We start from the raw sequence: 25,650 nt of genomic DNA, 5'->3' as shown, positions 1-25,650 counted from the left end.
AATATTCCTATATTGTCAATGAATATTTTCATTCATGCACCTTGAAATGACTAAACAATTTGTTAGCTTGGCATATTGAAAATTTCTGCGTTATTTTATTCTTTCTTGTGTTAGGTTTCACCAGCAGCACACTCGCTTGCATTACGCAAATGATTTAGTGTTAGTTTAGTAATATAACATCTCTCTTAACCTTCCTTCTCGCCCACTTTCTTTTCTAAGCTATTGGCGGAGCTACTCCGGGTTTCATACTAACGACGGGCGGTCCGGGTAAGTGCCGTTTGTAAAACCGACCCAACGCTTTCTGCGCTCATGCGTATCTTCGTTTCACCATTTCTATACAAAAGTGTCCTCATTTAAGTCTTCATTTTGCATTGTACACAAATCATTCTGACGCATAAGAATTTTGCCAATTCTGAACGTTCCTTTTTTCTTGCTTAAGATCAGTCGTTGGTGCCTATGGAGTTGGCAGGGGCGGAGGTGTTACGGGCAAGTACATCCTTTACAACGTTAAGCTTTTGAACAATACTGGATTAATGAAAGAAATATTGCGAAAGAAGTCACAGTTTCGCCGTAAGCGCGAAGCAATTAATGCGATAGCAACAAATTGGAATGTCACGCGAAGAACGGCAAGCTGCTCCGAACTTGCAGCGCGCTGCACATGCACAAAAGACGCACTAAATGAACACACACAGGGCGATCGCGAACTAACAGCTGTTACAGCTCGACACTTAACACGTGCTGCTCACAAACAAACAAGCACGCACGAAACGAACGCACAGGTATACACAGGACTAGTGCGAAATAACAACTGTCACAGTTGTTACTTTGTGCTTGAGCAGCACGCTACTTTGGCAACGCGACCGCTGCAGCGAGCGAAGTGGCGTTCGGGCACTCTGTAACTTCAACGCAAGCTTTCCAGTGAAAGCACAAGGCGAACAAACTGCCCCATCACGAAATAAGGGCGAGCGCGGGTGACTACCCCCTGCATTGAGCAAAGTACAGGTGTTAGCGGAGCGCGCGCATCGCAACGAGCAGGCCGACAACCTTTAAAGCGCGCCCTTCGCGCCATCTCGCTGGTAATGAAGAGAGCATGCTGAAATGCCCTCGAAATCTGTGTACCGCCAGCGGTAAGTGGTATATATGAATAGCTCGCCGCTAATATGCTGAGGAACGTACGCTCCGTTGCCTAGCCGCCTAACGCCGTGCGCTGCGGAGCGAGGGGTCGCCTGTTCGAATCCGCGCGTCAGAAAATATTTTTCTTGGTGTCTTTTATATATATACACATACATATACGGGAGAGGATGGCGACGGCGACCACAAAAACCAGCCGAGAGTGTCCATATAATTGATATCACAATAAAAAAAACGTTTGGGCTTCTCTTATCCAAGTGTGTCATCATGGGTGCTAAAATAAAATAGTTACGGTTGCGACGCAAGGGCGGAGCTATGAACGCGATAGCAAGAAATTGGAACGCATTACGAAGCAAGGCTTGCAGCCTTGGAAGCAATATTAATTGTAGTAAGCATCAGACTCCTAGCAAGCAGGTATGCTACGGCGTCGCCAGACCATATGAAGACAGACTCCATGACAATATACCGCGTGTAGAATGGTCGTGTTTTAGGTCGAAGGCCATCATATGGCGTGCACGTGACGTCAATGTCCTTCTATAGTGGTGCTTCAACGTGACGTGTATAGGATGGTGTCACTCTACCATACCGATACGGTCGTTAATTAGCCAAGCCGGTTCACATGCATCTTTACTCACTACTCACTCACTGCAACGTAGCAAATGACGTGGATACGGGAGACGTGGAACACACAGGGGCAGAGTTTCAACAATGTTTATTTCAACAACGTTTTAAACTGATAAAGGCAGTCTCATAAAGCAAAAGATGACAAACACGCGTCGCGTTGCTCATTTTCCACCGTGAACTTCAACCAACTCGCCAAAATGGCTATTCTTATTATCCACCCACTCCTGTTCATTCAACCTATCAATCCGCACATTGTGTTTTCCTCCGTCGGCTCCAATATGTTTCCTCAGATTTCACCACCGTTCGAAGTAAAATTGTGATAAAATCATCTAACTCTTGCGTTTTCCTAATTATATTATCTTCTGAGCCATTCTGAAGCAATCTGCATATGAATAAAATAACAATGTTTGTAATTTCTATTCCTTTCAATGGATGTGAATACGGGCTTTGGTACCTCTTTATCGGCCTGATCTACGACTACCAATACCAACTGCCATTAGTACAGATATTTTTCATCCGAATGGGCTTTTCAAGTTAGCTGCAAAAATCCCGTTTTTAACACGAAAGTGTTTTATGCCGGGGTCCACCAAGTACATCCGTCACGGATATGACGTTGATAAAATGGACGCCAACGGGTGAGAAAGAAAAAAACCAAGAAAAAGATACCCCACTGGGAATCGAACCCACGACGCTGCGGCCGCGACGGCAGGCGCCCGACGCTCTACCGACTAAGCCAACTCGGGAGATGCTAGGCACGGCGCGAACGCGCCTTATATGTTTCACACCTTCTCTTTCGCGGCGGGCGGAGCGGGGCGGTGCCGCCGTCTGTGAGAGGTGAAAAGAAGTAATGCTTCACGATCGACACTTACTAGCGCTTACTCCGAGATTGCACGTGATATCGGAGGTCATGGTTAAAGCGTCTCGATACCAGAGAGGTAGACTGGCCGCGCTGGCGTCGCCGAGGCACCCTTGACGCAGTTACGTTCTTTGCCTTTGGATTCGTGTTAGCGTGCGTCGGCTCATCGGAGTAGTGCAGCTTCCACGGGCACGAACGGGATTTCTCTGCCGCCGACTGCTTCAATTGCGAGAGCACCGACTAACAAAACTGCTGCAATATGCGTTGCAGAAAGGACGCGATTTCGACGGGCGAATGTCGTGCCTTGGTGGAGCGAGAGCAGCGCCTGCGAGACAGAGGCCAGCGGGACGCACGCGTTTGCGGCTCAGGCTACGAACCTCTACCTCCCGCGTTGCTGAAGTGCAGTGTGTGTTATGTATGCATGAGCACAGGCGTCGGCTACCCATTACTAGAAAGCGCACACCGTGCCGTTTCTCTCCTTAATTGACGACGCTTTGAAGAAGTGCATACCGGGTACCAATGTTGGTTATGAACTTGTTGATAACATCCTTACGCGCAATTCACGATTCGCTGTGTCCAAATATATGTTCACACCGTCAGCTACCTCAACGGTTTAATCATGATCATGGGCGTTAGTCTTCGCGATAGAGACATGCTGTCAACATGGGTGCATCCACGTCAAACGGTGCTATAGCTGCCAAACACGAATAGACATTGTACAAGCTCTCATATATCATAAGCACTACTTCTGTGAAGACACGTTTCACTTTCGTGTTATACCGATTCCTATGACGGAGGGATCAGCCATGTTTTTTTAACACGAAAGTGTTTTGTGCCGAGGTCCACCAGGTACTTTTATCAACGTCATATCCGTTACAGATATGACGTTGTAAAATGGACGCCAACGAGTCAGAAAGAAAAAAAACAAGAAGAAAATCCGGCGCTGGGAATCGAGCCCGCGACCGTGCGGCCGCGACAGTAAGCGCCCGACGCTCAACCGCCTAAGCTACTTTGTCTTTTTTTTTTCTTTATTGGACTAAGCTACTGTGGCAGATGCTGGAAACTTCACTAACGCGCATTGTAGCTTTCACACATTCTCTCTCGCACGTTGCTCTCTGTTGGCGGTGTAGGTAGGCGGGGCGGAGCGGTGCCGCCGCCTGTGAGAGATGACGTTACCTACTAGCGCTTACTCCGAGGTTGCCCGCGATATCGGAGGTCATGGTTAAAGCATCTCGATACCAGCGAGGGACACGAGCCGCGCTGGCGTCGCCGAGGCACCCTAGACGCAGTTACGTTCTTTGCTTTTCACTTCGTGTTCGCTTGTTACGGCTCAACGGAGTAGTGCAGCTTTTACATGCACCAACGGGATTTCTCCGCCGCCGACTGCTTCGATTGCGAGGGCACCGACTAACAAAACTGCTGCAATACGCGTTGCAGAAAAAACACGATTTAGACAGGCGAATGTTGTGCCTTGGTGGAACTCTCGGCCAGCGGGACGCACGCGTTTGCGGCTCAAGCTACGAACATGTGCCTCCCGTTTTGCTGAAGCGCAATGTGATAGTGTATGCATGAGCACAGGCGTCGGTTACCCATTACTAGAAAGCCCACACCGTGCCGTTTCTCTCCTTAATTGAAGACGTTTTGAAGACGTCCATATCGGGCAGCAGTGTTGATTATGAGCTTGTTGATGTCATCTTTACGCGGGATTCACGATTCGCTGTGTCCAAATATATGTTCACAACTTCAGCTATCACAACGATTTAATCATGATCATGGGCGTTAGTCGTCGTGATGGAGGCATGCCACTTGGCGTCAACATGGGTTTATCCACTTCAAACGGCGCAAAGCTGCCAAACACAAATAAACATTGTACAACCTCTCATACATCACTACACAATAGGCACTACTTCTGTGAAGACACGTTTCACTTTCCTGTTACACCGATTCCTATGACGGATGGATCAGCCATGTTTTTTTTTCTTTTATTTCCGGTCTTCTGCTTTACCAGACGCCCTCAAACCCCGTTAACTATAAAAGATTTCCAATCGGCGACAAAACAGGCGACAGGTCGAGCGATGTCGCAAGTAACACGAAAAAAAGAACCCTCGATGTGCCCTCGATTCGCCGCCTGTAAAAAATTGCGGGCAGTTGGCCTAATGTGGCGCAAAGCTTGGCACACCGAAGCGCCGGCCCGTCGCCGCTCGTACTCCCCGTCGGCCGACACGTCTAGCTACGGGATGCGCGGCTTCCTCCTTGGAAGTACGCAGCAAGGCTGTGCACTATAGAGTGGAGGTTGCGCTCGAAATCTCCGTTGGTGGGCGTAGCTTAGCTACTGCGCATGTGCGGCTTGGCCAGGTGGTGCGGTATCTGGTCGTTAGACGACGCGATACCTGTTTCCTCTTTCTATCTTTTTTTTCTCTCTCTCTCTACTTCTTTCTCTCTCTTTCGTTGATGTTCTCTCTGTCTCACTTTTTCTTTCTGCATTTTTTCTCTCTCTCAGTCTTTCTGTGCTACGCTTTACTCTGTCCCCTCCTCCTCACCCTCACATCTCTCCTCCTCACTCTCACTTGCCTTTCCCACCCCCATGCTACACTATACTATACAAGGCTATGTCATGCTCTGCTAGCGTGCATGAATAGCCTAGTGGCTAGGACGGTTGCCTTCGCATCATGGGTGCGCGGGTTCGAATTCCGCCTCATGAACAATTTCTTTCGGCAACCAGTTTTCTCTTTCTTTATATCTTTCTTTGCGTCTCTCGGTTTCTGTCTTTCTTTCTTTCTTTCTCTCTCTCTTTCTCTCTATACTCGTTCTCAGTGTTATTGCAGGCCTCGCCGTAGCGGTGAGTAGTGGGAACAGCTTCCGGCAGCAATATAACGCTTCCACATTAAGTGCTGATGTTACGGATGTGTGCAGCTTTCAGAAGCTGTGTGACAACGGATCTGTCTGACGTACAGGTCCGTTTAGCAGTGCTCTACACAAACTTCTACAAGCACCATCTCGTTTATCTCCAGTGCATAACACATTATTTTTGTGCGCAAAAATTTTGTCAATGGTATCCATTCTTCCCTCTTTTAGGATCTTCTGGTGCTGGAGTTGGAAGCGGTGCCGGACTACTTGCCGGTGGTGCAGGTGAGCGCATATTCTTACAGAGAGCACATATGCTTCTATGCATAGTTTGAGCTCGCGGAACGCCTCCGCAACCGCGCAACTCAAGTTATAACTTGAGTGCTTCTGTAGAAGCACAGAAAGATGAAGCAGCACGCCGCTAGGTTTATTGCCGTCGTCCACTGCTTTGCTTTTTGGAAGAAAAATAAACTATGCCGCCTACATAATGGCAGTGTCAAGGCTGAACGTTTCAGGTTGATCAAGTATCAATGTGGCATAATATAAAGCATTATTTTTGCTATGGCATTTTTGCTGAAGTATTGTGGTTAAGCATTGTAAGAGGAACTGCCCCTCTTTTAAGTTCCACCAGTGGTAGTTACGGCAGCAGGAGAAAAAAAATCGGCAGATCCAACGCATTCTCGGAATCGGTTTCACGCAAAGCAGTCAGAGAGTGCTATGCTTCATTTTTTCGCTTTGAGCCAAGCCTTCCGATGTGGACTGACCTGTTGTTTTAAGTGCAGTAGTTGTGTACACATCGTGTTCTTGCCAGGCAGGTCGACAACACTGGCGTTCAAAGGGTAACATATGGTCTGGCGTAACGTCAGCACTCACATTACAGCACATACGTCAGTAGTATTACAGCGAACTGCACTTCACGGTGCGATGATGGGAACATCATACGTAACTTTCGTTAGCGCATTCCTCCGAGGTCGAGCAACGCTTGAATATAGCTTGCTAAATCATATGGTAATACAAATGTAATCTTTATTGCACTGCTATAAAATCAGAGCCAACACTGAAACCACAGACGTTAACCTGACATGATGATTGTATCATAATAGTACATATGAAGTGCTTATTGCTTTGTTATAAAGTTAGATAGCCAGCACTACAACCACAATTGACGTTGCACCGACATTATGCATGCATAGGGTGTTCTTCGAAAGCAGTTACTAGACCTGGCGTTGCTCTGTGGTAGAATACCTGACTGCCAAACGCTCGGGTTCGAATCCTGCTGGAATCCTAGTCTTTATTCTTTGCATTCGTCTGGTCAACGCTTAAGGTATCGGTTTTTCTTAATGCTCTCGCACTGAAATTTCCAGTGCCTCTTCTCACCGCTCCTGGGTAGATATAAACTGTCAGTCAGCTGCGGCACATACCCATAGACCGCGGCCCGATGTAAACGGGTATGCGCCACACGTGTCTGGAGGAAAGGGTTTGACGACGAACGTCACAGGTTTTTAAATGCGAAGCATTTCTTAGCGAACCTCTGGCACTTTGAGCGTTTCTATCTACGTATCTATCTATCTATCTATCTATCTATCTATCTATCTATCTAGCCGCCTACGTCTGGGTGCTCTCATGATCGTCTCTATAACTTGGTGTACACCAAAATTGGCATGGGAGAGTAAGAGGATTTGACGAATATGATTGTCGGGTCATGCCATGAATAACGTGAAAATCCTGTCGCATACGTCGTCAAACCCTTTACTCCAGACACGTGTGGCACATACCCGTATACCACAGGCCGTGGTTTACGGGTATGCGCCACAGGTGATAGTTTATGTTTACATAGCAACGGCGAGAACAGACATTGGTCATTTAAATGCGAGAGCGTTAAGAAAAAGCGGCATCGGCAGCGTTGACCCGTCGAAGGCAAAGAATAAATATGAGGATTCTAGCTGGAATCGAACCCAAGCATTCTGCGTTGCAAGCAGGTATTCTACCACAGAGCCACGCCAGGTCTGTAAACTGGTTTGGAAAAACAGCCTAGGCAGGCTTAATGTCGGTGCTACGTCAGTTGTGGTTGTGGTTCTGGCTATCTCATTTGTCATGAAAGCAATAAAAACTACATATGTACTCCTACGATGCAGGTGTCATATCAGGTTAACGTCCGTGGTTCCAGTGTTGGCTCCGCTTTTATAGCAGTCTAATAAACATTAAATTTGTATTCCTATGATTCAGCAAGCTATATTTGCTCGACCCTGGAGGAGCATTAATGCATAATACCATACAATAACGAAAGTTACGTGTGATATTCACGTGATTGCACCATAATGTGCACGTAGTTTAGATAATACTGACATATGTACTCTAACGTGAGGGCTCACGTTCCGTCGCACCATGAGTTACCCTTTAAACGGCAGTGTTGTCGACGTGCTGGGTGAGCCCACAGTGTGCACGCAGCTACTACACTTACAAAAACACGTCGATCCACCTCGTAACGCTTGTCTCAAAGCCATAAAATACAGCATAGAAGTACTCACTGACTGCTTCGCATGAAACCGATTTCCACAACGCGTGGGATCTGCCGAATTTTTCACATTATTCACGTCATGACCAGACAGTCATAGTCGTCAAATCCTCTTACTCTCCCATGCCAGTGTTGGTCACTACCAAGTTAAGGAGGCGATCATGAGAATAGATAGATAGATAGATAGATAGATAGATAGATAGATAGATAGATAGATAGATAGATAGATAGATAGATAGATAGATAGATAGATAGATAGATAGATAGATAGATAGATAGATAGATAGATAGATAGATAGATAGATAGATAGATAGATAGATAGATAGATAGATAGATAGATAGATAGATAGATAGATAGATAGATAGATAGATAGATAGATAGATAGATAGATAGATAGATAGATAGATAGATAGATAGATGAAGCAAGCTCAAGCAGTTGAAGAAGAAGACGACAGAATTCAGGCCAGGGGGACGGGGGAGAATAAAGAAGAAGTTAGAAATGGCGACATGAAGAGCATCGTCTGTTTATTATGTGCGGTCTTGTTACGTAATTATGTGCGGGCTTGTTACATAATTTGGCGCAGCCGACGACAAGAGACATCATGTGGGTGACTTTCTTTGTGGACAACCGCAGCGACTCTGCGGTATTCAAGAAATATCAAGCCTAGCTGGTTCCAGAAAATGATGAATACGGTTCTACACCCTTTCATTGGAAGCTTTTGCAATGTCTACGTGGATGATATCATCGTCTATTCTAAAAGCGAAGTTCTCCATCAACAGCATGTGGCACAGGTCCTCACAGCTTTGTCAGAAGCCGACCTCAAAGTCAACTTTAAGAAGAGCGAATTTTTTAAAACCAAGGTGACTTTTTTGGGTAGAGTGCTGGACGGCACTACGAAAAACACCAAGGAGGAATCAGTGGCACGCATCGCAAAACTGGCGAAGCCCTTTGATGTCCACTCATTGCGTGTGTTTTTGGGGCTGGCCGGTCATTTTAGGGCATTTATCCAAGATTATGCTCTTAAAACGAGGTGTTTGACAAGACTGATGCAAAAAGATGTACCATTCCGTTGGACAGATGACTGCGAAACGGCCTACAAAGAGTTGGTACGAGTTATATCGTCTGATCCAGTCCTCACACTACCAGACTTTGATCTTCCGTTCGAGCTCAACACGGATGCATCACATTACGGAACGGGAGCAATACTTTACCAGCGAGATGAACGCCAGCCAAGTAATCGCCAACTCCGCGTGATTGGTTACCACAGCTACACTTTTAACAAAGCGGAAGTGAACTATACAACAACGGAGAAAGAAGCACTGGCCGTTCTAAAGGCTGTTCGGTACTTCCGCTCTTACCTGGAAAGTCGAAAATTCAAATTATACACTGACCACGAGGCACTTACCCACCTTTTGAAAATGGCAGAGCTGAAAGGAAAAGTCGCACGGTGGGTAAGCGAGCTACAACAGTTCGACTTTGAGGTGAACCATCGCCCGGGAGCTTCAATGAAAGACGCCGATGCAATGTCCAGGCTGGGGGTCATAAGGCTTGTTGATGTACAATGGCAAACAATAAGTGCAGCCAAACTTTGGGAAGGAACTGAAGCTTTACAACTCACACAAACCGGAAGAATCGCAGTGCCTCCTACACTAATTCCGAAAATTCTGGATCTTTATCACACAAGTTGTCATTCAGGTGGTCACGATGGTTTCTGGCGGACCTACATGAAGCTGACCAAACGGTTCACATGGCCCGGCATGAAAGAAGACACAAAAAGATATGTGCAATCATGTCACGAATGCCAGATCAACAAAGTAAAGTTTAAACAGCCGACTCAACAGATGGTATTACAAGGCACTCTACTACACCGTTTGAGGTGATTCACATAGACTTCGCGGAACTTCGAAAAAAATCCGAGACTGTGAAAAAAACTCGAGCCTTCCTGTTGTGCGTCGATGAGTGCACAAGGATGGTGGCAGCAAAAGCTGGAAAGCAGGACACCAACAGTGTGATCTCTTTTCTAAACCGCAAGATGTTTGAGAACGTGAAGGTATTGGTAACAGACAATGGACCAGCCTTCCGGAGTCACCAACTCAATGAATGGGCAAAGCGGCGAGGAGTTACGCTCAGGTTTACTGCGCCGTATCATCCAGCAGCTAATGGGCTAGCGGAGCGAGCTATTCGAGATATCAAACAGTATCTAAGTATGTATCCGGACTTCCCAGGTGGATGGAAATGCTGCCTTGAAGCTGCAGTAGCGCATCATAACCGGTCCTATACAACAGCTCTGGGATGCACACCGCTGTTTGCTGCTACGGGAAAACCAACATATTTGCCGGCTGACACGACCTTAGGAGTTGAAGCGATGATCCGCCTGACAGAAGAGAGAAGAACAGAAGAGAGCGAAGTGAAGTATCGGGAGAGGATGAAAAGGAACTTCGACAAAAAACAGAATGCGATGGACCCAGGAATAGAGGTGGGAGACTTCGTGCTGGTGAGAAAAGGATTGCCGAACTCGGGTGCGAATCACACAGGGCCATTTTCTGTTGTCAAGACAGCAAGCCAGCCGGGACATTTAAAGACGATCTGGTATATAGGTCCCAATGGAGCCGTTGAATCGGTGTCTATAGCTAATGTTTTCAAATATCATCCCAGGAGGGATGAAAACAAGGGTGGGGGGAGTGAAGCAAGCTCAAGCAGTTGAAGAAGAAGACGACAGAATTCAGGCCAGGGGGACGGGGGAGAATAAAGAAGAAGTTAGAAATGGCGACATGAAGAGCATCGTCTGTTTATTATGTGCGGTCTTGTTACGTAATTATGTGCGGGCTTGTTACAATAGATAGATAGGTAGGTAGGTAGGTAGGTAGGTAGGTAGGTAGGTAGGTAGGTAGGTAGGTAGGTAGGTAGGTAGGTAGGTAGGTAGGTAGGTAGGTAGGTAGGTAGGTAGGTAGGTAGGTAGGTAGGTAGGTAGGTAGGTAGGTAGTAGGTAGGTAGGTAGGTAGTAGGTAGGTAGGTAGGTAGGTAGGTAGGTAGGTAGGTAGGTAGGTAGGTAGGAGGTAGGTAGGTAGGTAGGTAGGTAGGTAGGTAGGTAGGTAGGTAGGTAGGTAGGTAGGTAGGTAGGTAGGTAGGTAGGTAGGTAGGTAGGTAGGTAGGTAGGTAGGTAGGTAGGTAGGTAGGTAGGTAGGTAGGTAGGTAGGTAGGTAGGTAGGTAGGTAGGTAGGTAGGTAGGTAGGTAGGTAGGTAGGTAGGTAGGTAGGTAGGTAGGTAGGTAGGTAGGTAGGTAGGTAGGTAGGTAGGTAGGTAGGTAGGTAGGTAGGTAGGTAGGTAGGTAGGTAGGTAGGTAGGTAGGTAGGTAGGTAGGTAGGTAGGTAGGTAGGTAGGGTAGGTAGGTAGGTAGGTAGGTAGGTAGGTAGGTAGGTAGGTAGGTAGGTAGGTAGGTAGGTAGGTAGGTAGGTAGGTAGGTAGGTAGGTAGGTAGGTAGGTAGGTAGGTAGGTAGGTAGGTAGGTAGGTAGGTAGGTAGGTAGGGTAGTAGGTAGGTAGGTAGGTAGGTAGGTAGGTAGGTAGGTAGGTAGGTAGGTAGGTAGTAGGTAGGTAGGTAGGTAGGTAGGTAGGTAGGTAGGTAGGTAGGTAGATAGATAGATAGATAGATAGATAGATAGATAGATAGATAGATAGATGATAGATAGATAGATAGATAGATAGATAGATAGATAGATAGATAGATAGATAGACACGTAGGTAGAAACGCTCAAAGTGCCTAGGGTTCGCTAAGAAATGCTTCCCATTTAATAAGATCGGCTGCATCGAGTGTCTCGACTTAGCGCGCCTCTTTATCTCCCACAAAACGAACTTGTCGGCTCGTTATAGTTCAGCATCTTGAGCAGGGCACAGAACAAAAAAAAAAAAAACGGGCGTGGAGACGCACGCAGCAATCACATGTCACGCTTGCTTATTTGTTTACGATAGCAAGCCCTACTGTTGAAACCAAATAGGCACTATTTTGAACCATTGCAGAAAAAAATGATTACTGAGATGAACTAGTACCCCGAAACACACTAAGCCATAATTACTTTTACAAGTAAATACCAACACATTTTCTCTGCCCCCCTTGTTTATCTGATTCACCGGTCGCGTATCACTTTGGACAAACACGTCATTCAATATCGCCTTGGAACCAGTAAAGAACTTAATGAGCCTCATGATTACTACGGTTAGAGAAGCAATTTTTTCGGTATACATATCACTGAATCCTTGTATGAGGAATTACACTGCTTTTAACCAACTCAGTATGTCTAACTGTTTAAACGAAATATTTCATTAGGGTTTGGAGGAACTATTACCTGTTACTTTCTCGCATCCTGCTTTAGCTGGTGTTGGAAATATCAGTGCAGGAAGCGGAGGATTCATTGGTGCATCCGGTGGGTCAGGTAAACGCTCATGTTACAATTCTACGAAACACAGATCTTTGTACTTGAATTTAGTGCCAGTGCATGAGTGTTTTATTGCTTTTGCGAGTGAAATGCAGGCAATGTTGCGTTAGCTTGAATTTATGTGGAACATGAACTCTGAGAGCGTAGGTTTAGTGCAAACGAAACCGCAGCGAAAACCTGCGGCCTATATTTCACAGGAAGCAGGATAGAAAGCGAGAGCACGTCAAGGTGCATTCAGGCAAGCAGATAAATGGCTGCAAAAAGAAGGCGCGCGGGAATGACCCGTTTATACTTGACGATGTACATGAGTGACATGTAAAAAGCAGTTCAAGGGCACAAACAATGGAAGATATATTGCGAGAACTTTTCAATAAATAATTCCGACAGGCCGATTTCACTTCGAGTTGCCGTGCTCTTCATCGCAAGTTCAAATAAGCAGTTTGCTTGCGCAAACAGCACGCATCTTTAACATACAAGTAAATCCATGTACACCACGCGAATGTCGAACACGACAACTTAGGAAACTTATAGTTTGTTTTGTTTTATAATTGCCCTATTAATGTTGATTATTTTCATTAATGCTCAAATAAATGTTCTCATTATGAAATGAAGGGATCCACTAGTCGTCGCATCTGAAAGTGGAAATTTGCAACATGTAGCATCAACAAAGAGCCTTAAGAGGCAGTATACCATCCGAAGGTGCGAGACCACTTTTCAGCGAGAGTTTCTCGTGATAGCATGAGAAGCGGACAGACAGACAAGGAACTTTGTTAAAGTCCTAAGGAGTCAGCCAGCGGAGCCCTGGAAAGGATCCCTGGCTAGCTGTTGGCTAACGCCATGCTGGAGCCGGGAGGTCATGCTTCTCCGCTCTCTCACAGACCCTCTGGACAGCCTTGGACAGGTCTTCCTGTTTAGAGCTCGTGATGGCCTTCTCTCAGTCCTCGCTGTTGTTGAAGTCCTCTAGCACAGGGCACTGCCAGAGCATGCGCGCTAAAGTAGAGACTTCTTCCCCGCAATCCGGGGAATGAGGATCTATCTCTGTGTGGAGCCTCCTCACGAAACCTCTAAATTGGTACGGACCCATCTGAAGCATCCTGAGCGTACAAGACTGTGCTCTACTGAATTTGGGGTGGGGAGGCGGAAAACGTCGCCGCTCCCCCCTGTAATGTGCCGCAATTTCATGGAACGTAAGGAGAGGGTCACTGTGCCCAATATTATCCGAACTCGGAGAGGGCCAACCCCGTGGCAGTGCGTGAGTTCTCGCGTACGGCAGTGGGCAGTCTCATTGTGGTTTAGGCGACGCAGCAGCACGTCGTCTCCCATGCGGGCAGGGAAACATGTAATGTGATGGACAGATCCTGTATCTAATTTCTTTTTAGAATCGATGCCGCTTCTTTAGCTACGAGGCCCGAGGCGAAGTGTTTTTTAAAGCGCCTTAGCTCACGCTACGCCTTCCCTTATTGTGCTGCGGATGTACGTTTCTGAGAACTGGATCAATGACGTAGGTGCCTCTGACCTTAACGTCAAGTTGTACCATCATCATCATCATCATCATCATCATCATCAGCCTGTCTACACCCACTGCAGGGCAATGGCCTCTCCCATGTTCCGCCAATCAACCCGGTCCTGTGCTTTCTGCTGCCACGTTATAGCCCGCAAACTTCTTAATCTCGTCTACCCACTTAATTTTCTGTCTCCCCCTCACGCGTTTGCCATTTTGACAAGTTGTACCATCCCATCTTTACTGAAGCTAGGTCGAAGACCCGCTGCCTCCAGATGAGAAGCAGCTTCTTCGTTTTATTTTGATTTATAGCAACCGCGCCGAGCGAGCGTGCTCGGCGCTCGGAGTCCACGTTCGCATCGTGTTGTGTTTACTGTGCGGTCACGGAGAGTGGCCTGGGAACTCGAGTTACTGCGGCCGGGTCGGCCGGGTGTTGTAAACACAGCCGCCGGGCCGAAGCTACGCCAGTCGCCCCGTCCCTGCTGCCTCCTCCGCCTCGCAGCGCTTTTGCTTAAATATACGAGTTCTTATTGTAGACGTGCCTTTGTCTTTCTTTACTTGTGAACACGCAATATCATCGCGCAACCAACGCCCTGGACGTCTACAAATTGGTGACCACGGACTATCGAAATTCTTACAATCATTTTCCTGGCTGCGACGACAATGGAAACCACCGGCGACTCCAGACAAGCATCCCCCGACCCTGCAGCGACGCAAGCAGTCTCCGCCGTCTCTTTTCGGCTTCCGCAATTCTGGCCTGCTGATCCGTCTCTCTGGCTGGCGCAAGTAAACAGCCAGTTTGTCACGGCCCGGGTAACGACTCAGATATCAAAATTCCACCACGTGATGTCTGCGCTTCCACCGGAGATCGCCAGCGAAATCAGAGACCTCATTCTGGCCCCACCGGAGACGAACCCCTATGAGAAGTTGTCGGCCACATACTCGGTTGGATCAGGGCAAGGCGAGGTAGTTGAAGCATCAAAAAATTCTCCAGGAAGGCGGAGCTGTGAACCATAGGTCAGTTCGGCAGGTGTACACTTGATGTCTTGCTTTAACGTCGTCCTAAGACTAAGCAAAACAAGTGGCAGTGAAACTGTCCAGTTGACCGTGTCGGGTTGCGCCTTCAAGGATGCTTTCAGGGTCCGGTGAAAACGCTCGACCATGCCGTTAGCGATGGGGTGGTATGCTGTTGTGCGAATCCGCGAACTTCCCAGCAAAACCATGAGCTTCTTGAAAAGAGCAGACTCGAACTGTCGACCGCGATCGGTGGTGATTGTAGAGGGAACGCCAAAGCGTGACACCCAACCCGATACAAAAGCTTTAGCGATTGTTTCGCTTCTTATGTCGGGAATGGGAAACGCCTCTGGCCACCGAGTAAAACGGTTATAGCAACCGCGCCGAGCGAGCGTGCTCGGCGCTCGGAGTCCACGTTCGCATCGTGTTGTTTGCAGGCCGCTCAGCAACCGCGCCGAGCGAGCGTGCTCGGCGCTCGGAGTCCACGTTCGCATCGTGTTGTGTTTACTGTGCGGTCACGGAGAGTGGCCTGGGAACTCGAGTTACTGCGGCCGGGTCGGCCGGGTGTTGTAAACACAGCCGCCGGGCCGAAGCTACGCCAGTCGCCCCGTCGCTGCTGCCTCGTCCGCCTCGCAGCGCTTTTGCTTAAATATACGAGTTCTTATTGTAGACGTGCCTTTGTCTTTCTTTACTTGTGAACACGCAATATCATCGCGCAACCAACGCCCTGGACGTCTACAGATTTCTCCACGACGATTAAAAATTGCTCAGACAGTTTGCACTCTCTTGAATCGTTTTAACCCAGCCCACCCAACAGTCTATTGTCACGTGGTCGTGACGGTGAAGAAGAGTCCAGCAGAAATTGAAAATACCTAACTCTTTATTTGGCCGAACTTGTGGCCGGGTAACGGAAAGTCAAACTGCAAGCAAGCAATGCACGCTGTACACTGATAGCGGAGAACAGAGATTCGGCTGTCAATAATTTGATCTGCAGTAAGGCGCGTCGGTATTTATACATGTGGTATCAAACGTTCTAGCCAATTATCGCTGGCGTCCGCGTTAGTTCCAGAATAATCTCAAGTGTTCGCGCTTGTGCGCTCAAGCCTATAGACTATATTACGGATGGGTTTCGGTGCCGCCATATTCGGCTGTTAACCTTGCCATGTTTTATCTTGAACAACTAAGCGAGCAGCGCTGCGGTGGGCGTACACACATGAAAATGGTTGGGTTGGTTTATTCGGCGTTTCCTGATCTTATCAGTTCGCGTCACGACATACAGAATCAAGAAAATTTCGTTTAACAGCCCAAGGTGGCGGCGCCCACATGCCTTACCTAAAATAGTCTATAAGAAGGTTCTGAATTAATCTGGAAGGCTCCCAGACATTAGGGTGGCGCTTGCGCAAGGCAGTGGCTTCGCGTGCAACGGATTAGCTACATAATAATGACTAAGGAAGCACGCGTGGCACTACTTTTTTTTATTTTCTCGTTTTTATACTTTCAGGTAGCGCCACATGTAGATTAGACGAAACAATTAGACGTAAGTGCCACTCCAACCGCCTTGCTTAAACGGGAACTAAGACTGTGCGTGTCAAAACACTGCTTTGCAATGGAAGATATATGCCAACAGATATGTGACAGTACTTATTGTGGCTATTAAAACACTGCTTTAGGAACTGAGCGCTTCCACTGTGTATTTGAGAAAACAAACATTTTGAAAGCAGCCCACACAGCACACCGAAAAACTAACATCGTTTCTTAACTTAAAATTGTTTCACGCACTCACTGTCTGCGTGTCTCTGCGGTGGAATAAGCATGACGTTTTGGAAAAATTGATGCAGATGAACAAACCTCTCGTTTATTTCGTTCTTAAGCTGCGAGACCGTGCTTCAGCGAGAGTTTCTCGTGACAGCATTATAAAGAGATTCTTGGTTTTCAGTCCATTTTCCGACGACGACTAAAAAGAGCGTAAATAGTTTGTGCTCTATTTAATCCCTTTGACCCAACTTACCCAACAGTCTATTTTTTTGTAAGTTTCATTTCCTTCTTTTTTTCTTCTTTCAGGTGGCGCCACAGGCAGTTTAGGCAGAACAAGTACGACATTCACGTATGGTGGCACGAGTAAGAGTGCCACTCCAACCACTTTACTTAAATGAACGTGCACAATGATTTTGGTTGTCAAAACACTGCATTAGGAACTAACTTCCTACGCTGTGTAATTGCGAAAGCAAGCATTCTGAAACAAGCGTACAAAGCACTCCGATAAAGTAGTCTCGTTGTTTCGCTGAAAATTGTTTCATGCACACACGATCTGCGAGTAACAACGATGTTCCGGAAAGAGCAATGCAGCTGAATTAACCTCTTGTTTATTTCGCTTTGTAAACAGGACAGCGGTGCCCTTTTAGCTTCTTCCACCAACTAAATATATAAAAGTCTTTAAAATCATGTTTTTAGAGAGCTTGGGTGAAGTATTGCTTGTTAATTTCTCGCTTCTTCATTTAGGTGGCGTAAATGCTGGCACACCTGGTGGCATTGGAGGTGGCGTCGGCAGTGGCGTTGCAGGGAGCACCGGTTCAGCCGGTATGTCCATCGGTCCCGGTAAGTTCCCACGTTACGCTTCTACGAAAGCCAGTGCTATTCGCATAGAAGTGCCATTTCTTTCAAGTTCTGCTGCTCAAGCACATGAAGACTGGCTTTCTCGAGTAAACTAGGTACCGTTTTTGTAAGTAAGCGTAAAACGTACTTCGTTCAATCAGAATTGCTTCACCTGTTTTTATGAGTGAGTGTCGTTGTTCTGGAATACATAGTACCTAAATACCTTGCTCATCATCTTACACTCGTCGTGAAAAAGTTATGCAAATTCTCAGCGAAAATTATTTGCTCACTGAACGGTCTCTATTCCCATTGCTAAACGGGCATGGATTAGGTATATTTAACGTATTTTACAGGAACGCGACCCTTTATTGCGTCGTCTTGGTGTGCGTAGAAAATATCCAGTTTGCTATGAAATACTTCTGTCTAAAATATTTTTCAGACGCCGTGTGCCTTCATGTTACATATTTCTGAATTTTTCCGTTATTGTTTCAGGCGTCGCTGGCGTTGGAGGAGGAGTAAGCACAGGCGGCATTGCGTTTGGTGGGAGAGGTAAGTATATCACTTCCCACTTATTAAAATATGCACTATTGGTGCATAGTGCTATCAACGAAAGCACGGGTATGTTCTTGAATATACAGAGCAAGAAAGGGAACTTGACAACCACTCGTTTGTAGCATGAAGCTACAAGGGAATCCTCAGAAAGAAAGCTTCTTAGTTGCCGAAGAATATGTCCTAGTAGGGGGATCAAACCCGGGGTCAATATCTTTCCGGGATGGTCGCTCTACCAATTCAGCTAACCTGGTAGCTAGCAATTGGCAGTGCGAAGGGTGAATTAATCGATAACACGAATTACATGTGCTCATATTATTGCTAATCACTTCTGTGGAAACCCGCTAAGTGGCGGCAGGGTTTAGAAAGGCAAATTCTCAATGGGTGGTTCTCAGATTTTCTTTCCTAATCCTTCCGCCACCTTGCCCGATTACGCAGGACCGACTCCCAGCGTATAGCGCAAGATAACTACTCATCTTTGTCGCCGTTGATTATATTACACTTCATTAACAAACAATCCATCGGCTGCAATCGTTACTTTCAATTTCGTCACCGTTATAAGTGCAATCGTGATGAAATTATGTAACCCACACACGAATTATACATCGCCATTTCCATGCTGTAAAATTTCTTGGTGCATTTTCTAAAAGGCTCCGTATATTAATGAAATGGCAGTGTTTCAAATTTCTATTGCCTTCAACGAATGTGATTACGGATTTTGAAGGCGGCTTGTCTGAATAATCTACGACTACCAATATAACTTTCCATCCGTGCAGATAGGCTTTACGGCCACATTCAAGCACGTCCTAAAAAATCTTGATAGGGTTGATTAACTATCAATCACACGTCGCTCTTCTCCACTTTATTTTGCCGGCTTCTGGCAGCAGTACTCAAGCTGCCAAATTAACTACAGCTGTTACGGGTGAGTGCAGTTGTTGGACACTGTCCGGCAATTTCAGCGCTCACGTACAGATCCTTTTTGCATTGCTCTCAGGAAACTCCTACAAGCCCCTTCTTTTTATACCTTCCCTATATGGCAAATTATTGTTGTGCACAAGAATTTCCTCAGATGTTCTTGTTCCCTCTTTTACGATCTTCTGTTGCTGGAGCAGGTGCCGGATTACTTGCAGGTGGTGCAGGGGGTGCAAGTTTTGCAGGTGGTGCGCTTGGTGCAGGTGAGCGGATATTCTTGCAGGGAGCGCATATTATTGTGTACATACACCGTCCCTCTTCAGTTAGCATTACGACTGGAAAATAGTGCTGAAATTGAAATTCGAACACTTGAATTCGTGGAACGCCTCCGCAACCGCGCAACGTAAAATGAGGAGCACAGCAAGATGAAGTTGTACATTGCTAGATTTATTGCCGTCTGCCACTGCTTTATTTTCTAGAAGCAAAAAATTCGACAGGTCCCACGCATTGTGCGAATTGGTTTCATTCGAAGCAGTCAGCGAGCATGTGCCTGAATTTTCCTTTGTATCCAAGCGTGCGGAAGTAGATCGACGTCTTTGCCTAAATTTAGTAGTTGTGCGCATACTGCGCGCTTGCCAGGAGCGACTGCACTGTCGTGTAAAGGGTAGCTTATGATCCGATGTAACGTCGGCACTCGCTTTAGAGCAGAGATGTCAGTTTTATCGCAACACAAGGCACACGAAGGGACGGTGATGCGCATATGATAAGTATAGCGGTCATCGGTGTATATCAGCAAGACTTGACTATTCCATGTGGAGTGAATGCTTACTACTGTAATTTAAAAGCGGATGGCCATCACTGCCCCCACTTTTGCCGTTGCCCCGACATGAAGCTTGTATAGGGTATTTTTCCAGACCAGTTGGGAGCACTGACGTGGCTCTTGCGATAGAATAGTTAAGTGTAATGCAGAATGCCTGGGCTTGAATCCGGCTTCGGCTGTAATTTTATACTTTGCTTAAATCGCGGCTTCACTACCCGTATACCTTGGGCCATAAAAAGCGGGCATGTGCCGCACGTGACAGGTGGAAAAAAGATAGATAGATAGATAGATAGATAGATAGATAGATAGATAGATAGATAGATAGATAGATAGATAGATAGATAGATAGATAGATAGATAGATAGATAGATAGATAGATAGATAGATAGATAGATAGATAGATAGATAGATAGATAGATAGATAGATAGATAGATAGATAGATAGATAGATAGATAGATAGATAGATAGATAGATAGATAGATAGATAGATAGATAGATAGATAGATAGATAGATAGATAGATAGATAGATAGATAGATAGATAGATAGATAGATAGATATAAACGGTCAAAGTGCCTTTGGTTCGCTAAGAAATCGATCACAATAAAAATAACTACGCTTTGCCGCATCGTGGCACTATCAAGGCAGCCCCCTTCTGGTTGAGCAAGTATCAGTGTGGCATACTGAAAAAAAAAATTTTCTATGACATTTTTTTGTTTGTGTCAGTTCATTTGTTACCATCCTAACAGTGGACAATTCGGTGGCTATCCGTTTTTTTTATGTAACTGCAACTGTGTGAGTGCGATTCAGGCTCCTGGATTGCATTGAAATCACATGCTTATCCCTCCTATCATCCAATTCCGCTGGCACCCTTTTGTATACTTGATAACAGCCGCGCGTAGATGCCCATTAACTAGCCTACGCTCTTGTATTTCAACCACACTACTTTTCATGACAGCGCCTTTTCCCTCTGTATCAATTGTGATTTTGGCACTAGCTCACTCGCACTGTTAACTAACTTAGTCTGCTCGATTTCGCATTTTTTGGCGTCTTTGTTTGAGTTGAACAAGAAGATAGTACGGTTCATTCGCTAAAATTCCTTCAACGTATCCAGTGGACGTACCCACGTGGTGAGGAGGCTTACATGTGATATCTAGAAGAACCCACCACTGCTTCCATTGCTGCGTTTCATAGTCTTACTCTGTACCGTCACGGCTCATAAAGTGGATGAGAGGGTTTTAAATACGGAGGGCACACTCTACAGAATGAGCATTTGTCATTTCTTTCATGTACGAAGAATCAGTTTTAAATCAGCCTGTTCTGCCACTCCTACTTGCCATGGTCGACTAGCGTATTGTATTTAGAGCTATTGCGAATGACCACCCTTTCAAGCACAATACCTTGTTCATGATGGAAGGGACATTGCAATGAAATTTGTGCAATGTGGTATGTGAAATATTTCCCTGAAATATCAAAGCCAGCATTCGTAAACGCGAGTTAGCGCTGCTGCACCTTCGTACTTCACTTGCCGAATCGACAGGGTAGCATGAAGTGCTGCCACCACTTAGGCGATGTTTTAAGCATTACAGGGAAATGTATTAATGCGAAAAAAGGTGCTACCCTGAAACAAAAATAAACCATATTTGTGTGTTGAAGGAAATCCTCAAATAGCTGATTCAAATTTTATTTGAACCACTGAAGCATGTCACAATCTTCGCGACTGTTACATTTCATGGAACGAATTCTTTGGTTTTCATACCGAGAGATCCTTTTAGAAGGAATAATGCTCCTTTTAACCGACGTTGTATGTGTAACTTTCTAAATGAATAATTTTTAACAGGGCTAGGTGAAATTACTACTCGTTTCTTTCTCACATCCTCCATTAGGTGGTGTTGGAGGTAGTACTGGAGGAAGCGGAAGACTTGGCGGCGTGTCCGGCAGCTCAGGTAAACGCTCCTGTTACATTTCTATGAAATACAGAGCTGTTTAGAGGATTGAAGTGCCGCTGTGTTAATGATTATCTTCATCCTGCTTTGCTATACACTAAGCTATGGCCCCAGCTTCCATGTGCACTTGCGCAGCATACGTGCGGCTGTACTCTACGTCTATCAGGATTTCACTCCATGTGAACACTAACCCACTCCACCACGGACTTAGCACTCTTTCTACAACTGTTGCGCTGCACCAGGGCTTTCCAACAGCCCTCCTCCTCCTCCTCCTTTCCACTCCAGCCATCGTTATTGACGAACCTTGACTCAATAGCCGTTGACGCGAGCACTTAGAAGCAGTGAAAAGACGGTTTAGTAAATCAACTCTTCGCATCTCGGCCTTCGAAGTTCTATGTAGCGTCATGTTTTCACTGTCACTAAAGTTATGTTTTGGCGCTTTCTGCCTTCGCGAGCTGTATCTTCTTCCGTTTCATTTTGATAGACATGTGTATAGGAGTTTTGCATAGTTGGTCATCTCAGCTGCAGAAATGGAAGTTTTTCTTGTTTGTGCTGTTTTCTTTCCTAAGTGACAAGAAGTAGCCCGTGCCATCGAAAAACTGGATGTTCTTCTATCGTCTCAAGTCAACTGGCTCATCTGAGCACATAAACATGAGTATTTTATAACTATAGCAGGGTATCTACTTGGGCTGTTGGCACAGAGACACACACGGAGCGCACACCGTCAACATTTTTATTTGGAGACTGACGTGACCTTATATACCTAGATGCGCAATGTAGCTTTATATCTAGGTGTATAAGGTCAGGTCAGTCTCCTAATAAAAATGTTGATAGTGTGCGCTCCGTGTGTGTCTCTCTGCTCTTGGCTACATCTTTAACGCGCAACAGTGTACGAGCAATTTTATAGCTACATTTTCAGTTCGACTTGTTCTGCTCTTCACAGTAAGTTCAAGTAAACAAATTCTTTGCACTACCAACACACACAGTCAGTCAGTCAGTCGGTCGGTCGGTCGGTCGGTCGGTCGGTCGGTCGGTCGGTCGGTCGGTCGGTCGGTCGGTCGGTCGGTCGGTCGGTCGGTCGGTCGGTCGGTCGGTCGGTCGGTCGGTCGGTCGGTTGGTCGGTCGGTCAACAAACTTTATTGAGGTCTAAAGGAACTACAAACTCGTAGTTGCGGGACGCGCCCAGGTTGGGACCGGAAGACCATGGTCCTCCGCCCGTTCGCCCCCCCCCCCTCTCCAGGAACAACTAAGGAACAGCAGGAACAACAGGAACAACAGGACGCGGCGATCCCCAGGAACAACTAAGGGCTGAGAAAAGAAACGCACAGAAATTAAGTTGCAAAGCACTCCGAAAAAAACGTTGCAGCGCCTTAGCTCGGCTATGCCAGGATAACGTAGCGTTAGCAAAGGTTCAGCTGATTGTTCTTAGCTTTCCTTATTGTATAGGATTATCTTGATTATCATGCTTACTGCTGCTCCAATGACACATCCGTGGTATACATATTATGTGGCACATCTATATTTATTTTGCCAGGTATCTACTTCCGAATCCGATGAGTTAAGCTTCCCCGCTCTTCTGCGCCGCTGAGCAGCATTTGCGTTCTCATTTTCCATGGATAAACCACACTGGCAAACGCCAGTCAGAAGCACTATCAAGCGGCTCCAGCGCAGTGTCAGATGGCGACTGCACAGCGAAGGCGAATAGCTGCGCCCGCGTCGGCGCCAGTACGTCTACCTCGGCTACGACGTCACTCCTCTGGAAAGCGCAGACCAGCGGCAGCGAGTCGCGCGCGGTAGCGGCGGAGTGCGCGGAAGGTGCCGGCTCCGATGCGCCAGCTGTGTGACGTCACTGATCCTCGCGTATGCGCAGCACGGCTTTGGAGGAGCCACGCGAAACTGGCTCGGCTAGGCCAGTGTAGCTAACGCTACAAAAGTAACCTCATATTACGTTACTTCACTGAATAATCTTTAGCGCACACATACGGTGTGCTTGTCACTGCGGTGGATTCAGGATGCCATTTCAGAAAGAGTGGGGCAGCTGAAGAAGCGCAACGTTTATTTTATTCGCCCACCGGTTTGAAACTGTTAAAATTTTCTTCATCGTACGTAAGCCAACGAGCTTACCTCTTTTATAAAGCATCGGTAGCTCCCAGAGTATGAACAGCCAGGGAAACATATTAAGAATACTTCATACGTAGTTGTTGCATGAGTATTATTATTGCATTAATATTATTATGACTCTTAATATTACTGCAGTCTTCTGCAGGCAATTCCGAAAGCAAGACTTTGAATTTCTTTGATTCGAAATAGTAGGCGCAAAGAAGACGACGGACGAAAAGGGAGACACACACACAGGGTGCCTGTGTGTGTGTCTTCCGTCGTCGTCTTTGCGCCTACTGTTTCGAATCATGCAATACCAACACGCCCAGTTGCTCACACTCACATTGAATTTGTTTCTTACAAATTAGCGCGGAGTATAATTCAAACAAAGTGTTCAACAAAGATGAGGTCAAACAAAGATGAGGTCGCAAGTTGGTTGGTCGAGTGGGTTTGTCGTACTTGAACTGGTAGAGAGCCTATCAAGGGAAAGAAAGAAACGCCCGGATGGTGGGCTCGGCAATTTCTCGGCCGATTCGTCTGGACGACTCGGCCATTTGTTCCTTTCCCGTGGTGCGCTGTCCCAGTTCAAAAAGAGGAAATTCCACGCTTTCTTCCTCTCGTTAGGTATCCATGGCGGTGCTCTTGTAGGTCGTCTTGGAGGCACTGCTGGAGGTGGTCACTTGTCGGGTGTTTCAGGTAAGGGTCCGTCGTACATCTTCGTGAAAGTGAATAGTACTTTATACGTGTGTCTCTATGCATGGTTGTACGTGTTTGTACATATACTCATAGAAACTGAAAAATTTTAGTGTAGATGGGTTCTCGCTTGTCTTGGCTATCTGTTCCGACTTCTGTGCAGGTGGCTAAACCAAAACCGAGCTCAAGCAATTTATACGATGGTCTAGTAGTCCACCTTTTTCACGACTCCACGGCGCATGTGCCGTTCCCCTAGCGGAAAAATCGCGAAATACCTCTTGTTCACAAACGCTTTCGTTCTGACAATACCGGTTGCCTCGGCGCGTACCAAAACGCTACAAAAACGGGAGGGCGCACCACAGGAAAGTGAAAAAGGCCTATTGTTCAACCAATGTGCCAGACTGCTACTGCGAGCAATTTCTTCTGTTCACTTCGTACCACAGCAGTCCTGGTCGCAGAATACGGTTTGTCCGTCTTCACCAACGTATTGCCTATATTTTGAAACATTCCAATCTATTGATGAAGTCCAGGGTTCGACGGAAACCCGTCTGGTCGGGAAAATTCATGGTGGGAATGGTAAGCACCGACCAATCGTTGAAACACACAAATTGACGTTTCGGCCCCGCTACGGGGGCCTTGTTCACAAGCTTGTGAACAAGGCCCCCGTAGCGGGGCCGAAATGTCAATTTGTGTGTTTCAACGATTGGAACACACAAATTGACGTTCCGGCCCCGCTACGGGGGCCTTGTTCACAAGCTTGTGAACAAGGTCCCCGTAGCGAGGCCGAAACGTCAATTTGTGTGTTTCAACGATTGGTCGGTGCTTGCCATTCCCACCTCCAATCTATTGATAGGTAATATATTGCTGCTTCATTATTTCTTGGCGCATTTTTTAAAGCACTCTAGGTATGTATGAATGAAACATCAGTACTCGAAATTTATATTGATTTGGACAGGCAGGAATACGGGTTCTGAACGGTTTACCTGCCCCGCACACTACTACCTATAGGAATCTGCACATAAGCAGATTCATATGCACATAAGCTACAACCGATTGGGCAATTTTTAGGTGCGGAGCACTTTAGCAGCCTGGGCTGTCTATGATATCGTACGCTGTCAT

The 25,650-nt window shown here is 46.4% G+C and overlaps 2 protein-coding genes across 2 annotated transcripts in view; both read left to right on the top strand.

The window, feature by feature from the left end:
- Positions 1-284, top strand: part of LOC125756392 (uncharacterized) — a 41,784-nt gene extending 41,500 nt beyond the window's left edge. The window contains exon 27 of the mRNA XM_049411091.1: positions 220-284. Coding sequence (XP_049267048.1) covers positions 220-284 — 65 coding nt within the window. The remainder of the gene's footprint in view (positions 1-219) is intronic.
- Positions 285-435: 151 nt separating this feature from the next.
- The window catches only part of LOC119375631 (uncharacterized), a 93,411-nt gene continuing 68,196 nt past the window's right edge, over positions 436-25,650 (top strand). Inside the window, exons 1-7 of the mRNA XM_049420318.1 lie at positions 436-486; positions 5,687-5,740; positions 16,981-17,037; positions 17,419-17,514; positions 18,004-18,060; positions 21,679-21,738; positions 24,487-24,534. Coding sequence (XP_049276275.1) covers positions 17,499-17,514; positions 18,004-18,060; positions 21,679-21,738; positions 24,487-24,534 — 181 coding nt within the window. The 5' untranslated portion in view covers positions 436-486; positions 5,687-5,740; positions 16,981-17,037; positions 17,419-17,498. The remainder of the gene's footprint in view (positions 487-5,686; positions 5,741-16,980; positions 17,038-17,418; positions 17,515-18,003; positions 18,061-21,678; positions 21,739-24,486; positions 24,535-25,650) is intronic.

This window comes from Rhipicephalus sanguineus, chromosome 11 (genome assembly GCF_013339695.2).
Source record: "Rhipicephalus sanguineus isolate Rsan-2018 chromosome 11, BIME_Rsan_1.4, whole genome shotgun sequence".
Lineage (NCBI taxonomy): Eukaryota > Metazoa > Arthropoda > Arachnida > Ixodida > Ixodidae > Rhipicephalus > Rhipicephalus sanguineus.
This window is presented reverse-complemented; position numbering and strand designations above follow the sequence as displayed.